General features: G+C 58.3%; 7 protein-coding genes across 7 annotated transcripts; 4 read left to right on the top strand and 3 right to left on the bottom strand.

Moving 5' to 3' along the window:
• Positions 1-349: 349 nt before the first annotated feature.
• ACA1_321160 (oxidoreductase, FADbinding domain containing protein) lies at positions 350-2,345 on the bottom strand (the record flags this gene model as incomplete). Its single annotated transcript, XM_004333974.1, has 8 exons — positions 350-565; positions 658-842; positions 936-1,092; positions 1,220-1,283; positions 1,384-1,528; positions 1,662-1,881; positions 1,968-2,086; positions 2,264-2,345. The coding sequence occupies 8 exons, from the start codon at positions 2,343-2,345 to the stop codon at positions 350-352; spliced, it is 1,188 nt and encodes a 395-aa protein (XP_004334022.1).
• Positions 2,346-2,487: 142 nt separating this feature from the next.
• Positions 2,488-3,196, top strand: ACA1_321170 (uncharacterized protein; the record flags this gene model as incomplete). Its single annotated transcript, XM_004333975.1, has 3 exons — positions 2,488-2,653; positions 2,720-3,037; positions 3,099-3,196. The coding sequence occupies 3 exons, from the start codon at positions 2,488-2,490 to the stop codon at positions 3,194-3,196; spliced, it is 582 nt and encodes a 193-aa protein (XP_004334023.1).
• A 316-nt stretch (positions 3,197-3,512) lies between these two features.
• On the top strand, positions 3,513-8,006 carry ACA1_321180 (PH domain containing protein; the record flags this gene model as incomplete). The annotated part of the gene is made up of 12 exons (XM_004333976.1): positions 3,513-4,604; positions 4,723-4,770; positions 4,870-5,043; positions 5,219-5,342; positions 5,449-5,543; positions 5,670-5,861; positions 5,999-6,463; positions 6,612-6,800; positions 6,901-7,083; positions 7,176-7,343; positions 7,448-7,646; positions 7,750-8,006. 12 exons carry the CDS (start codon positions 3,513-3,515, stop codon positions 8,004-8,006), a joined length of 3,186 nt encoding a protein of 1,061 aa, XP_004334024.1.
• A 1,237-nt stretch (positions 8,007-9,243) lies between these two features.
• ACA1_321190 lies at positions 9,244-10,447 on the bottom strand (the record flags this gene model as incomplete). Its single annotated transcript, XM_004333977.1, has 6 exons — positions 9,244-9,314; positions 9,440-9,524; positions 9,663-9,774; positions 9,861-9,948; positions 10,025-10,123; positions 10,258-10,447. The coding sequence occupies 6 exons, from the start codon at positions 10,445-10,447 to the stop codon at positions 9,244-9,246; spliced, it is 645 nt and encodes a 214-aa protein (XP_004334025.1).
• Positions 10,448-10,663: 216 nt separating this feature from the next.
• ACA1_321200 (uncharacterized protein) lies at positions 10,664-11,134 on the top strand (the record flags this gene model as incomplete). Its single annotated transcript, XM_004333978.1, has 1 exon — positions 10,664-11,134. The coding sequence occupies one exon, from the start codon at positions 10,664-10,666 to the stop codon at positions 11,132-11,134; it is 471 nt and encodes a 156-aa protein (XP_004334026.1).
• Positions 11,135-11,448: 314 nt separating this feature from the next.
• ACA1_321210 (alphaactinin, putative) lies at positions 11,449-14,151 on the bottom strand (the record flags this gene model as incomplete). Its single annotated transcript, XM_004333979.1, has 10 exons — positions 11,449-11,538; positions 11,621-11,781; positions 11,872-11,978; positions 12,049-12,454; positions 12,537-12,800; positions 12,871-12,985; positions 13,124-13,351; positions 13,450-13,651; positions 13,732-13,813; positions 13,911-14,151. 10 exons carry the CDS (start codon positions 14,149-14,151, stop codon positions 11,449-11,451), a joined length of 1,896 nt encoding a protein of 631 aa, XP_004334027.1.
• Positions 14,152-14,877: 726 nt separating this feature from the next.
• On the top strand, positions 14,878-15,871 carry ACA1_321220 (MEKK and related serine/threonine protein kinase, putative; the record flags this gene model as incomplete). The annotated part of the gene is made up of 3 exons (XM_004333980.1): positions 14,878-15,153; positions 15,459-15,593; positions 15,695-15,871. Coding segments are annotated over 3 exons (588 nt in total), but the record flags the coding sequence as incomplete, so codon positions are not given.
• Between the last annotated feature and the right edge of the window lie 21 nt (positions 15,872-15,892).

Raw genomic sequence — 15,892 nt, forward strand, 5'->3', positions numbered from 1 at the left:
CCGCCGAAGACGCTCCTGCCCTACAACACGGAGCCCTTCCCGCACCCGCAGGCCTCCATGCTGGGCCGCCCCTTCCGTGCCGACGAGACCGAAGCGGAGCTCGAGAGCCTCGACACCCGGCTCGACCCGTCCGACGAGACCGCCGCCGATCTCGCCGTCGGCAACATCTTCGTCAAGGTGGAGAACGAGGAGGACGCCACCGCCGCCTTGCCCCGGTCCTGAACACCACCAATCCCCCCCCACAAACAAGACAAGAACTCTTTTTTCATTCATCATCACCATCACCATCATTGTCATGAGGTGTCAAGTGAGCTTGTAGGTTATGGTTGTCTTCTTGTTGTGATGTGGTTCAGAATTTGAAGAGCTGCTGTACGGGGTAGCCCAGGGAGAGGAGCGAGCTCTCGACGAACACCTCGAAGCCGGTGGGTCCGCAGTAGGTCAGCAGGACGCCGCTGGCAGCGGAGACCTCGCCCGGTGGCGGCAGGCTGGCGGCCAACAGCTCCTGTGAAATGCGCCCGCGGTGGCCGGCCCACTCCTCGCTCGGCTGGCTCAGCAGGTGGTGGACCTGGCCAGGCAGATCACACACCGGAACGTGAGCACTCTGAAGAAGAAGGAGAAGGAGAAGAAGAACGGATGGCGTGATGTGGTGTGGTGTACTTGGATGTGGGAAGGGAATCGGGTCTGGAGGGACGCCAGCTCGTCACGGAATAGAATGTCCTCCTCTCGCCGGTTGGCCGCGATCAAGATGATCTTGGGTCGGTTCTCCGTCGCGACTGTGTGCGTCTTTTCGTTCTCTTCAAAAATGCCCCGAATCACCTGCAGCATGGGCGTGAGCCCGGTACCTGTCGTGCACCGGTGAGGAGGAGGCGGCGGAGGACTCAGTTCGTCAGTTGTCGAAGCGCAGCAAAACGCCTTTGGGGGGAGGGGGCTGGTACCTGCGCAGATCATTGCGAGGGTGGTCCATTTGCCGGGCGTGTAGACAAACTCGCCCTTGGGTCCCTTCATTTCCACCACCTGGCCCACGTCGAGCTCGTGAATGTATCGCGACAGCGGGCCGTCATCGTACCGCTTGACGGCCAGATCGAACGTGCCCTGGACCACACGCCGCACCGCGTAAATAAAAAAAAAAGCATGTTATTATTATTAAGGCTTGCGCGCACTTGCCCCTTAATTAACGAAAGTGCGAAGGTGACTGAAGAAAGCGAAGAGCGAAGCTTACCTTTTGCCAGGGTGGGCTGGTGGGCGTGTAGGCGCGCACCACGGTCTCGCCGTCTATGACCGCTCTGCGGGGCAATTGTACGGGGGTCAGAGCGTCAGCTTGGCTCGGGCGTGGTCGTCGTCGAAGGCTGACGTGTATGAGAAGGAAGGACGGTACGCGCGTACCTGACTTGAATGTGCAGGCCGAGCGGCAGTGACAAGGCCAAGTCACGCTTGGCCAGCCCGAACCGGAAAATCTTGGTGTTGTGGTTGAGCGGCAGGACCTGCACGAGCGTGTAGCGGCGCCACTCGACCGGGTGGATGGGATCGCCTTTGTGTGGTGCGTGCGTGCGTGTGTGTGTGTGTGTGTGTGCGTGCGTGCGTGCACGGGCAGTGCGCGATGATGAGTTTTCGTGCGGGTCGAGCACTCTTTTGCTCTACGTAGGAAGAGCGATGGCATGTACCTGGAATCGCTGATGATGTGGCCAACCCCTTGGGGACCCGCTCGGATGATCGGGCCGGCGGTGGTCGCATGACGGAGCCGGGCGACATGTAGCGAGAAGGGGCGATGAAGCCGGCCTGACCGCGCACCGACGCCTGCATGTTGGATTTGATGGCCAGCGGCGACAGGAACCCGCCACTGGCCGAGCTCGCCGCGGTTCCAGGCTTGCCGCCAGCAGCGCTCTGCGTTGGCGTTGATGGACACTCACTCACTCGCCCGAGCAACAATGTCCCCATGGCTCGAGGCGCTAGGCCGGGGAAAAGGGTACCTTCAACGTGCCAACGCAGAGACCCTCCAAGATGACCCGCGCTTTCTTCGAATGGAACATGCCCTCGAAGTCCTTTGTTGCATCCGTACCGGCAATTCGGAATATCAAATTGAATCCGCCTGCAAGAACCACTATTGGATTAAATTGAAAGGGTATGGATCACGTGCGGGGGAGGAGTGCCTGGGTGTTTATTCATGTAGTCCGTCACGTCGTAGACTCGTCCTGTGGCAAACGGCTGTTCAATTTAAACTGTTTAATTGAATCCGCTTCCGTGTGGAAGGCACTCGAGGTCGTACCGTGCACGATGACGTAGCAATCCTCTTTGGTGTTGTGTTTGGCCACCTCCTCCGCAGTCCACTCGCGTGCAGAGGCCTCCATCTCGTCGCCAATCTGAAAAACAACAAGGAAAAGAAAAGAAACGTAAAAGGTTGGCGCGAAAAACAGAACGGCAGTTTTGGCGCCAAGTCCCTTGCCAGCCCAGGTTCGCGAACCTTGACAAGAAGAAGGTGAAGTGGAGGAGATGCACACTAATCAGAACCACGAATCGCTGCTCATTTTGACCGAGCTCACGTCGATCTTCACCGATGAGAAGGATGCGCAACTCATCTGTGCCATCAAGGAAAAGGAGAGCCTCATTCGGGCTCGACACGACGCGAAACAAGCGGAAATGAAGAACACCATCAAAGGTACTTGTCCCTCGCGCTCAGTTGTTTGACGTCGACCGTATGGTCGCTCATACAATCTTTTTGCAGCGCTCACATCCGATGTGAGGAAGATCGAGATGAAGGCGCAACGAAAAGAATCTAAAGAGCAGTTCAACGCTAAGATTGCAGCCCTCGAGAAGGAGAAGGACCTCGTAACGACGAATCTCGGCCAGTATGAGCGAAACATCAAGAAGATGGACGAGGAATTGAGCCGGTTGTCGCTCGTCGAGACGAACATGCAGGCTAAGGCGAGCACCATCAGTCGAGAAACAGGAGATGAGGTGCCGCGGACGAAGCATCTTTTGAGCCTTTACCGCAGCATTTCCAACATCCAATGGCGCCACGATTCGGATTTCATCGAAGGACGTATGTGCCCTGTACGCTCCCGTGTGCCTCACGCACCACACTTACACCTTTCTTTCTTCAGATGTCACACTTGTGGACGATGTGCGGCCATTCTCCTTCGATCCGACCAAGCACCCCAAGGTCGTCGTGGCCGATCAGCTCTGGGATCTCCTGGCGTGAACCACCTCCCTTGTACAGTCTCCACCACACAGAACACAGCTCATCATTGAAACATCGATCAGATCGTCTCGTGCAAGCCAAACCACTTGACCGTTTTTTTTTGTTTTTTGGTTGGCTCCTTTTTTGGTTTGGTGGGAAGATTGCTGTAGGACCGTTACCGTTGGGGGCGACAGATCTCTCTCTTGCATGATTTAAAGAAGAGGCGACACCACATTTGTGAGCGTCGGCAGGAGGAAGCCTCCAAACCCTCCTTTCGTCATTCGCCTCGTTCATGGCGGAGCGAATTGGAAGCGAAGAAGATAACAGCAAGCTTGGAATGGACGGGACATTCGAGAAACGGGACTCGAAGAGGAAAGATATAAGGGTGGAGAAGAAGCGGGACGACATCAAGAAGGACATGCTGCCCCCTCGCAAGATGAGATCGGAGGCCGCGATTAATGGCGGGGCCGTCGTCAACAAGGGCGCCCATCTCAAGGCTTCCACGCCAGTGAGGCGAGACGAGAAGGGGAACCAGGCCGGCATCAACAGGAGGGATGGGATTGGGGCGAGGAAGGGGAGCGACTCTCTGTCTACGACCGCAGGCGACACCTCGCCAGCGCGAGTGAAGGGGATGATTAACGGCCTCCTTTCGCGAAAACGAACCGATTCAGTCTCTGATCAGGGGGCGGCACGCGCCGACGATGGAGGTGAGGCAGGCCCGCGCAAGCCCACCCTCTCCTTCAAGCTTGCCCACGAGGATAATGCACTCTACGATCCCTTCTCCTCGCCGCGAGGCGATCCTCTCTCACCTCGGCCGGCCACCGCCAGGGGCGATGAATCGAGCTACCCGCTCAGCCCTCGCGATCGAGATCTGACTGGCAATCACCACGGCGCTACTTCCAACTCTTCTCTCGACGTTGCATCTGCTCCCTCTCCAAGCATGGGCAAACGTAGAAGCCAAGATGCCGAATCGCTACGCAATGCGCTGGCGAAGGAGGTGCAATCGAGTAACAATCTGCGCGAGAAGCTCGCCCTCACGCAGAAGAAGTTCGACTTCCTCGAGCGCAACCGCGAAGAGCTCGCCCAGCTGCTGGCCCAGCTGCGGCAGGAGCTGGGCGACGCAGCCTCTGGCCCGACGCCTCTGGTCAGCGACAGCGGCAGCGCCGAGCGGGACGCGACCGCTGACGTGGCCGCGGACGTGGACGCAGACGTGGACGTGGCCGTGTTGGAGCGGCGGCGGAGCGACGGGTCCGTCACGGAGGCGGAGAAGAGGGCCCGGCCGCGATCGGGTTCGGCGCTCGAGCTCGATGAGCAGCGGCGCAAGACGATGGACGAGGGCACGGTGGACAAACGAGACGCGGGCGCCGACGAGGGCGAAGACCAGGCAGAGGAGGGAAGCGCCAAATCGCCGTCCCCAGAGAGCCAAACCGTAACTGTACTAGCACACACAACACACACACAACACAACACACACACAACACACACTCGCGTGCGTGCGTGCGTGCGTGCCAACGTCACTCATTTCGGCTGTCTCCTCTCTCATCAAGGATCAGCACGCCGCGCTGTCCGAGCGTGTGATGAGCCTCGTCGACCAGGTAACCACCACTCCCCACCACTCCCGCAATAAGGACTCTTCGATCCCATGGTCTGGTCCTGACGCGCACCGTCTCATGTGTGACGATGTGGGCTCGCAGGCGGTGGCCCTGAGCGCACAGACGTGGGAGCGAACAGAGGAGGCGCGGAAGGAAAAGGAGCGGGAGGACAGGAAGCAGGCGCTGCGCCAAGAGCGGGACAAGAAGCGCGCCAACAAGCAGAGGGAGCGACAGCTGCGCGAGGAGCGGCGGGCCAAGAAGGAGGAGGAGGAGGCCGTGTCCTCCTCCTCCTCCTCCTCCTCCAACGCCTCATCTGCCGTTGCCGCGGAGCGGGAGAAGGCCGCTACCGAAACCACGGCCGGGGTAAGGCGCTTCCCTCTATTTCTTCACTCTTCTCTCTTTGCCAACGGTCGGCTCACGACACGACACGCGCTCTGTCTGGTTTCCGCAGGGTCCGAGGAAGATAACGCTTGGCGGCGCCAAGCGGAACTCGGCCGGGTACTCCTACGGCACGGCGCCCATCGACCTCGCCAAGGCGGGCCGCACGGCCAGCTCGCTGATGCGAATCGCGAAAGGTGCGTCCCTGCCATTTTCGTTTCTCTTCTTCTTCTTTTTGTTCTTCGCTTTCGTCCACGACGGCTTCTAACGCTGCAGCTCTCATTCATCACTCCGACCGCGCAGGCCGCTTTTCGCCGGCCCCGGAGAAGAACCTGTCGAGGAAAGCCAGCACCTACACGCTCGACGATATCCGTCACATGTACAACGATGCCCGTAAGGTACGCAGTTAATTCCTTGTGTGTGTGTGTGTGTGTGTGTGTGTGTGTGTGTGTGGCGTGTGTCGTGTGTCGTCCGAGCGTTTAGACTAAAAAACAATCATCGATGTTCGCGGGGTCGCGACACAGGGCGGGCGAGGCTATGTGCGGGAGGCGGGGAAGGATCTGGGGCCGTCGGCGGTGGCCGTGATCGGACACGGCGAGAGGAAGACGTCGCCGGTGCAAACGCGCCGCTTCCGACGGCGGTCGGAGCCGGTTTCACTCATCAACCTGCCCAACTCCGCCACCAACCCCTCCCAGGCCGCACCCAAGCCCGACAAGGTACCGACACGGCCACCTTTTTAAACTTTAAATTATTGTCCTATTTTTATTATTTGTGATTTATATAATTTGATTTTATTTGTCTTGGTGATCTGCCCGCTTACGTTTTTTTCTTTTTTCTTAACGACCGATCGCAGACGCCGGTGGACGTGGTGCTGAAGCCGGCGAGCTTCGAGCACCTGGTGGTGCACCAGCAGCAGACACAGAAGCTGCACGGGTTCCTCCGTCAAAGGGAGCAGTCGCGCCGCAAGCACTCCCAGCAAGATTTGCTGGACCTTCTGGGCGACTCATCTGACGATGACGACGGGAACCTGAACAACGCCGACGACGACAAGAAGCGGTTGAACGAGGGGGTGGCGGCACCAGCCGACGGCGATGAGAGCCGGAGCCCCTGCGAGACCGAGAACGACGCGACCAAGGCCGACGCCGACAGTGGCGACGTGGGTGAGACCACGACCACCGCGGCGGCGGCGGCGGCGACGACGACTAAGACGGACGAGGACGACGGCGTCGAACCCAACGAGGCCGAGTACAGGCTCGTCGCCTCCAGGCTTTTGCGACTGGAGCACGAGCTGTGTCACGACCTCGAGCTCGTCGTAACGGTACGCCCGCTCGCTCCTCTGCTCGATGTGTGTGTGTGTGCGCGCGCGTCATGTCGCGTCGTGTCGTGTCGTGTGGCTTTGGTCTCTGACTTAGCCATGTCCACCGCGACGTGCGTGTGCCGTTGGTCGTGTCGTGTGCGGTCAACAGCAATTCTGGCGACTATTGAGCGACGGCGGGAGCGAGGGGCAGGAGCTGCTGGCGGGCGGCCGCGTCGCCCGGCTGTTTGCCAACGTGGAGATGGTGTGGGCTCTCCACCGCCACCTGCTCTCCGCGCTCGAGCGCACCAAGCGGCTGCCCGTCGCCGACCAGGACATCGCCGCCTGCTTCGCCGCCACCGTACGCCTCGTTTTCCCACCTTAGTGTTTCTCGGCCCAATTCTCATCGAACGAGTGTCGTGTGTGTCGTGTGTGTCGTGTGTGTCGTGTGTTGCGAACAGGTGGAGCACAAGTGGATGTACGAGACGTACAGCAAGGAGCTGCGGCAGCTGATGGTCGTCGTGGACTCGGCGACGTACCACCCGGATTCGCTGTTCAGGCAGGCCGGCTACAGCCGGGCCGAGCTCATCGCCCACCTGCAGAGGCCGCTCCAGAACCTGCTCGCCTATCCCCACCTCCTCACCGTACGACCGGCCACCCATAGCGCTGTGTGCGTGTGCGGTGGTGCGTGTGCGGTGTGCGGTGTGCGGTGTGCTCATCTCGGGTGGTTGAGCAGGAGTTGAGACACTGCGCCGGCACGAGGCACCGACACGGCGACGGGTTCGCGCGAGTCATCGCCGCGCTGTCGGCGGTCGCCTTCGGAGGCGTCACGGCGCAGCCGCTGCTGTCGTCGGAGCAGATCTCCATCTGGTCCGTCCAGCACACGTTCCACTGGCTCGACGACGTACGTCAAATTCCTTTCTTTATTCGGGGAAGCATAGCGTGCGTTCCTATGGAACTTGAAGAATGCGAGGCTCACCCCCAACCACATCACATTGGGCCAAGCAGGCGCTCGACCTGTCGGGCAACAGCAACCGGGCCGTGTTGCGCGAGGGCACCTTCAACAAGCTCTCGAGCCGAGGCGAGATCATCTGCCGACGCGTGTTCCTCTTCAACGATCTCGTCCTCGTGGCCCGCGTGCTGCAGACGCGGCAGTGCCTGCTCAAGGCCGCCATCCCCCTCGCGCGATGCCTTCTCTACGATTGCGGTACCCAGCGCCAGACTCGTGTGCCGTGTGTGCGCGTGTGTGTGTCGTGTGTCGTGTGTCGTGTGTGCGGTTCTTGACGCTCATCGTGTTCTACAATCGACAGGTGAAGGTTCGAACGCGTTCGAATTGGCCGTGGCGGGCGGGGAGGAGAGGGCCGTGCTGATGGCATCGTCGAGAGAAGAGAAGGAGTCGTGGATGGAGGAGCTCACGCGCTGCCTCCTCACGCACCACTCGCACGAGGGCATCGCGGACCACAACCACCCGGACGACGGCGCCGCCAGTGACAATGGCAACGACGATGGCGGGGAGGAGGACTGTTGCGACGACTCGGCCGCGCCAGCATCGCCGCTTTCGTCGTAGCGACGTTGAGGCGCGATGAAGAGCCTTTAACATGTTTGCGTGCGTGTGGAGAAGTGTGAGAGAGGCGTGCCCGGTAGGTGTAGATAGAAGAGAGCCAACGATTGGAATTCAATATAACTTGAATTGCTGATGAAACTCGTGACCTTCGCTCAGCAACGGACTTATTGAGCAAAGAAATGATACAGCTCCATCAGCGACGTAGATGTAACGGGTCCTGAGGCGGAGCTGTGTGCAGGAGAAGTGGGCTACTGGGCAACGGGAGCGCACCAGAGACGCAGGGGCAAGGCCTTACGCTGGTGCTGGTTGCCCTTGCCTTGGCCGGGGACAGGCGGGATTGCCAGCGCCAGAAACCGGAGATCTACATGGATCCCTATAGGAGCTCTTCCCTCGACCCCAAAGGGGCAGAGGCATGCGCTGGAGGTCACATCGGCCTTCGTGCAACCGATGATGGTGGTGGACCCACCCACTTCGTCTTCCAACGTGGCTAGTTCGGCGACGATGTCCGAGGCTGATGCGCGCGTAGTGCTGTAGAAAACAATCTCGCAGGCGTCGTCGCTGTCGCAGTTGGGGTGGCCCCACGATGGCTGCTCAGAGGTGTCGCCATTGTCTCAATCTTTATTCCGCTGTGTGGACCACACCGCCTTCGCTGGGGGTCCTCGGGGTCAAAGGCCGAAGCGCGATAGCCGAATCTAGCGGAGTACCAGTAGTCGGACCGGCCGACAGTCCTAGCCGTGCCGTCTGTCTCGTAGACGGCGAAGTTGAGGGCAGCGCCTTGCGCGGTGGCGGTGGCGAAAAAGTCGGAGAGGGTGAAGGCAGCGTCAGCACATCAAACTATTAGGCGTGGATTTGTCGCCACCTACCATCACAGTACTCGTCGATCATGAACGCACCATCGCCCAGTGCTAGCCCGTCCGCCTCGGCGTCGCCGGCCTTTGCCTGCTCTGCTGCTTCTTCTTCTTTGCTGGGCCGAGTGGCACCTTCGTGCGCTCGACTTCCACCCGTGCGCCGAGAGCCTCCCCTACGGTCCGTCTGCTTCTCCAGCGCCGCTGGCAGTTGGGTAAGCTGGGTTGCCGCCCCCTGGCTGTAAGAACGAGATGCCTCCTCCTCCTCCTCCTTCAGCTTGGGCGGTGCACAGGTGTACATATCAACCGATCGTGCACACGACAAAAAGTTGGAGTGTTGAATAAAATGATAAGCGCTGAGTCTGTTACAGGTGTGTGAGGAGGGAGGGCGAGGCTCAAAAGCCCCATTCGTTGGGCTTGGCAGCCGCGCGAGCAGTGGGGGCGGCAGGCGTCTTCTTCTTCGCGCCTGCCACACGACACGGCCAAGGTGTAAACGACCAACTACGCAACAAACAAACGACTCAAACCAACAACATTGAAGAAGAAGAAGAAGAAGAGAGGAATAGAACAGGGCACCCCGTGGTGGCTTACCTGGTGGGGGCGGAAGGAAGGGGGTGCTGAAGCCGCCGCCGGTGAGAACAGGTGTCCTGTCCTGTGTCGGCGCTGCTTTCTTGGGCTGGACACCAACCACCATTCGATTGATTGCACACACGAACGACGAAAGAACGTCAGCCATGGGCGTGGGCCGCTGCGGACAGGACTCGCAGCGTTGGATGCGAGTGACTGCGAACTTGAGGAGTAGTCGTCATCGTACCGTTTTGATGTTGACGGTGATGGTCTGCCCCTCCTTGAGACTGAAGTCGAGGGCGGGCTCCTGGGCGAGTCTGTCCTGTGCGTGCTTCATCTCCTTCTTTCGCTTCACCTCCCTATGCAGCAGCAGCCGCCGCGATCGCTGGTCAGCCCACACAGCGCACACAGCGAGCAGTCCGCCAGGGGTTTCACTTGGGCGTACTTGGCGTGGTCCTGAAGCGCTACGTTGAAGTCGAAGGCCTCCGAACGCTCTGTGAACCCCATGCCGATGAAGGCGTGATGCCCCCGTCCTGTGTGTACCGCCACCGGTCAATACACAAATAAAAATAAGAATTAAAAATAAAAAATAAGAGGGGCGAGTAGAACCATCTTCGATCCTGAGGACGAAGTAGCGGGAGGAGTCGAGCACGGCTTCGACGGCCTGGGGACCGGTCGTGTTGACGGGGCACAGTCCGAACAGGGCGCCTAACGAGATGGAAGACAGAATTCAGCATTCGATTAATTGCTTTTTTCCTCTTTACGTGCAAGTGCATGGCGCTCCTTCAAATCAATGGACAAGGCAAAGGGGCGGGCAACGGCAAAGGCCAAATAAGGCGTACCGGTGTTGGGATCCTCGAGACGAATGACGCACATCTCGCCCTGCGCCTTGATGACGAGGCGACCGCTCCAGATGAAGGTCTCGATGTTCCAGTCCTTCGCTCGGTAGCCCTCGGCACTGCTGCGCGGAGGAATCTTATAGACAAAGCATTCGTTGATGATCAGCAGCGTCTCCTCGTAGTCGTCGTCCATCTCTTCAACAGTTTTTGTTTTATTTTATCTGTTTTGAGTTATTTATTGCTTTTTTTTGACCTTGCCGAAGCTGTCCGGTAGTTGTCCCTTATGCAGACATTCTCTGCACAGCTCCTCGTGGCGTGATCTTCTCGATCAACACCTCACCCTTGTCTCATTCATTATTCTTATTCTCACTTCTCGATCGTCCGCAATTCATTCACGCCGAACCTCGCAATGGCCGACAGTAGCGCACAATCCCCTCCCATCCCTCTCGCCAGCCCTGTACGCCTGCTCGACGTCATGAGCCTAGCGCAGTACGACAAGAGAGGGAACACCCCCGCGCCATCGCCCGCCGAGTTGAACCTCATCGCTGGCATGAAGTACGCAGGGAAGAATGAGTGGGAATCGGCTGAGAAGAAGCTGCTTGTATCGAGAGATGAGGCCCTCTCGACCGCCGATTGCGAACCCGAGCCGCTGGCGATCGCCCACAGCGCGCTGGGCTACGTCTATGCGCACACAAGGGATTTCGACAGGGCCATCGATAACTACCTCCAATCGCTGCAAGTATGGGAGCGAGTGTACAAGAATCCGGCGGATCCCAGGCTCGCTGAATTCCTCAGCGACATCGCGCTCATTTTCCAGCTCAAGGGCGACGATGCCAAGAAGGCCGAGTTCGAGAGCAAAGCAGCTGCGGTCAAGAAGTAGAGTGCGATCCCTCGCTTTATCATTTTTTATGTAAGTATGACACCATCATCTGCTGTTTCTCTTCTCTCTATGTTCAAAGCTTGTAATTCCATTTGTTCAGCCATCAGATTTCTGATGCCTGCAGAATAATAACATATTGGCCTATCACCTCATCCATGCACACACATTGCTGTCACCCCTCCACCTTATCACCACGTTGCGCTCTTCCGGTGTGCCTGTGTGTTATCTTTTTATTGGGGGCATCTGCCTCTTTGTTGTGAGATCCTCATCGTATGCCCGTCCCACACACCATACTACACCCACGCCCCATCAACTTACTGGGCGACGCCGAACTGGGCGCTGAGCCAGGCCTTGAAGTCGTAGCCTCCCTGGGTGGGCGGCAGCACGGACAGCAGGTACTGGACCTGTTGGTGTCGAAGACGATCGTGGGTCAGAGAGAGAGAGATAGAGGAACACCAAAGAGCCGATGACGCCGTGAGTGCGTACCTGGTCCTCAGGGAGCTGAGCCACCCTCATGTCGTTCTCCGTGATGAAGGCCTTGTTGCCGGTGACTGACGAGAAGGCGTCCTGGAGCTGCACGAGCGAGGCGGCATCGGCAGTGATCGACACCATGTAGTCCACGAACTGGTCGAAGTTGACCTCGGCACCTGCGGCACACGCACACAACGAGTCAGCGTTGTGCGCTGTTGTGTGCTGTGCGTGAGTGTCGTGCTTGCGCGTGTCGTGAGTGCGTGTACCCTTGTTGGAGACCCTCTGGAAGATCTCCTCGAAGGCCTTGTCGCCGCCCTGACCGAAGTCAACGTTGACGATACCCAGCGAAGACATGCACGACTTGAACTCGAGCCTGAGAGAGAGCAGAACGTCAGAAGTGGCGCATTGAAGAAGAAAGAAGAAGAAGATGGTTCATGACGTACTTGGAGAGCTTGCGGTCGCCATCGATATCGAAGTGGTTGAACGACTCCTTGAACTCCTGGAGCTGCTCGGCCGAGACGCCCGAGGACTGGTCGGCGGCGATCTGGCTCTCGATGAAGGACACCTTCTTGGAGAACACGGCCGAAAGCTGCTCGTACTCGAACGCGAGATCCTCGTAGGTGTGGTCGCTGTACTCGTTGTCCTCAATGTTGGCCGCGTGCGCCCTCTTCTCGGCCTCCTCGATGGGACCCAGCTGGGGCGCCAGGCTCTTGAGCTCCTCGGTCTTGGCCACGAAGAGCGCCAGCTGCTCGGCCAGGTCGGTGGCTGTCGAGTGGAGCGCCGAGCGGATGGCCTGCAGGTGGTCGTAGAAGGGGTTGGCCACGTTGGCAAAGTCGTGACGCAGGGCATCTGCATGGTACCACACAAGTTGACTGGTTAGCCGACAGGGGCTCAAGTACAACAACACCACGTCATGATGAGAGCTCGGTACCAAGGATGGCCCTGAGCTTCTGGTTGAGCGCGGAGCGGCGCGTTCGCTCGGCGCCGCTGAGGGCCTCGAAGTTGAGCTCGACGTCCCTTACGGACAGACCGGCCGGGGGCACGTAGAGCGGGCGCTTGAGCGACTGGAGCTTGGCCTGGATGTTGCCCAGGAGGGTGGCCAGGTTAGCCTGCTCCACGACCCACTCGCGCCTCGCCGAGGTCTTGTACTGCCTCAGCTCGGCGATCTCGGCCTTGACGCTGGCGTAGTCCTCGCCTGCGGTTCCACCGCAACCGTTGAGGGTGAGCCGAGAGCTTGATACGAACCAAACAACCAAAAAGGGTACCGTGGGGCTGGTCGCCGAAGTGTCGGGCCTTGGCGTTGACCTGGTCGTTGAGGGCCTTGGTCCTCTGCTCGTACTCCTGCTGCATCTCATCGATCTGCCTCGAGAAGTTGACGAACTGCACACATATTGACAATATTGATGTTAGCAAGTTGTGAGGGTCAACAGTGTACGATATTGTTGCTATGTAACAGCACACAGAACAAGAGATTCTGGGCCATTTAGCGTGGGGGGGGGCAGAGGTTGATCGACGCACCTTGCCGAGACGGCGACCGGCGTGCTCGACCTTGTCCATGGAGGCGAACACGTTGTAGAGCTGGGCGACGTAGGTCATCACGGATCTCTCATCGGGGCGGGGCATGTTGGCGATATCCTCGGCATCGAGAATGCGGGGAACGCCCAGATGCCTCAGGGCCACATCGAAGGCCAGGTTGAGGTTGCCCAGCTTGTCCTCGCTGGTCAGCTTCTCGTAATCGATCAGGTCCTGAGATGAAGGATGTGAAAAGATGATGAGGATTAGACGAGGTAGAAGAAGAAGAAGAAGCCCGACAAGGATTGGGTAGTGGTAGTAGGGAGGCGTACGGGTCGGTGGCGGTGGATGAGGGCGCAGAAGGCGAGGCCGTCGTGGAAAGAGGGCGAGAAGTCCTTCACGTCGACGTTGTTGTAGGGCTCGGTCTTGCGCTGACACCAGAGCAGGAGACCCTGCTTGGCGGACATGCCCTCCTCGCTGAGGCCGGCGATGGCGAAACGCAGGATGATGGTCCACAACATACCGAGGGTCAACCTGCCAAGGGGGGGTCGATCGTCAGAAGAACTGGACAAGAAGGCTTGGGTTGATATGGGAACTGTGTAGTGAGGGCGTACTTGACGTCACCATCGACGATCTCGTTAGGGCCGATCGAGGCGAGCTTGACGTTGTGTTCGGCGATGAACTTGAGAGCCCAACCTGTTGTAGGTTGCGGTCAAGGGGGTGAGTCTCTTTTATTCTTTGTTGGTTCTCTGAGCCGCTACGCGAAGAAGCGGGAAAGTGGTCATTGTCGTACCGACGTTCTCCACCTTGTGGATCTTCATCTTGGGGTTCAGGTTCTTCCTGGGGAGGGTCTCATCGGAGATGATCTCGAGGAGGTGGATGAGGTTGACACCATCCTGGAAGGCGGTGCGAACGTTGTCCACGGCGATGGCCCTCTTGTTGAGGTGGGAGTTGACCCACTTGGTGAAGGTCTTCACCTGCACCGCCTCCCACTGGGCCACCAGCTCCTGCTGCGAAACCTTGCCTTCAGCCATAGTAGTTGTTGTAGTTGTTGGAGATGAAGAAGAAGCTGAAGGGGTGCTGATCACCCTTTTACAATACACTCGCGCCGCTGAAATACAACAATAAATCGAAAAAAAGGACTTGCCAAGAGACACCCGGAGTGGAAGCCAAAGGGGTGAAGGGGTGTACCCTCCGTCGGGCCGCGCGGTGAGTGGCCGGTAGGATGGCTGACGTGTCAATGCCCTGTTGGTTGTAAGCCAAACCTCGATTAGGCAAGGTGCTGAGGCGTGCCCACCACCACCTGTTGTACGCCAAACCCACTCAGATTTGACTGCGGTACCCAAGGTACTCAAGCTCACCGTAACGGTGAGGGCGGGTGGTCTGTTGGGTTTGGGCGACAACTGCTGTTGGGTTAGTTGTCGTCGACACCGCTCGGGTATTCATTGCGTCGGTAACAGGGCACTGCGGCAACGACCGTTGGGCCGCGGTTGATTAGAAAAATCAAAATACAAGAGGAGCGAGGTTGCAGCATCGGCGAGAGAGAGAGAGAGGACACGGCCCGCATTTGATTGCGCAAGGGGCGAAACATCGGGTGCGAACGTCCTTTGCATCTTCGGTGCACGTATCATCATCGACTGTCATCTTTGGGGGAGAGTATATCGATTCGAGAAATTGATACAAGAGGCGATAACGAGTGTCGGATTAACGAGGATTCCGAACTGGAGGAACGAAGAGTCGAGCGATTACAACAACACGGCATGTTTGCCTCACGATCGAGTCGCGATCTGGCGTCACAGGCGTCAGCATCGCCACCACGGAGCCACAGGAAGGGCGAAACACCCCTGAAGAGGGAGAATAATTCCTATGGCGGCACGCCCGCAAGGAAAGGGCCTCGTCCCTCCTTCATCAACGACACCGAACGCGTGCACCGAAAGAAGCCCTCCATTTCCTTCGCCGATCTGGACTACGATGACAAATTCAAGACTATAGCCCACAGGAAGCAGGGCAAAACAATTACGGTCCTCGGTCAATACGTACGTCTCGCCCCCAGCCCTCTTCCCTCCTCCTCATTTTCCCTCCTTCCCTGCAACGTGCAAATTTCAGTAGCGTCCGCCCCATTGTTCCCTTGGCAATGAGCAGGGGCGATTTTATGTAGTGTTTCTTCCGATTCGTCATTCTCTCAGTATGACTTTGCACATTCCTTCAACAATTCCAGATCTGCATTCTTTCATCACCCACTTTTTTTTCCTCTATCCTTCGCCCTTCTCCCCGCAACGGTTCTTCTCACTTCTTCTCTCGTCCTCTCTGTTATCGTCGGTGCACACGTGTGTCGCAACAGCAACTGGTCGAGAAGGTGGGCAAGGGCGCGTTCGGCATTGTATATAAGGCACTCCATTTTGAAACGGGCAATCACGTCGCCATCAAGCGGCTGAGCAAGGAGGGCATCAACGAGAAGATGCTCCTCAACCTCAAGGTACCGTGCCTTCCCCCTACGCGATGTCCCCTTCCTGGCACTCAACGTCATGGCTGCGGCGCGTGTTGCTTGCCTTTGCGTGTGGTTGGCGTCATCATCAGGGCGAGATTGACCTCCTCAAGACGTTGGACCACAAACATATTGTAAAATACTTGGGCCTGGTGGATTCGGACAACCACATCAACATGATACTCGAGTACGCCGTTTGCACCACCACCACCATGCGCGCTTCGAAGTTTGTTGTCTGGCTCTGCTCACACCAGGCGCGCTTCGAACAGGTTCGTGGAGAACGGCTCGCT

The sequence above is a fragment of the Acanthamoeba castellanii genome (assembly GCF_000313135.1).
Source record: "Acanthamoeba castellanii str. Neff unplaced genomic scaffold scf7180000084437, whole genome shotgun sequence".
NCBI lineage: Eukaryota > Discosea > Longamoebia > Acanthamoebidae > Acanthamoeba > Acanthamoeba castellanii.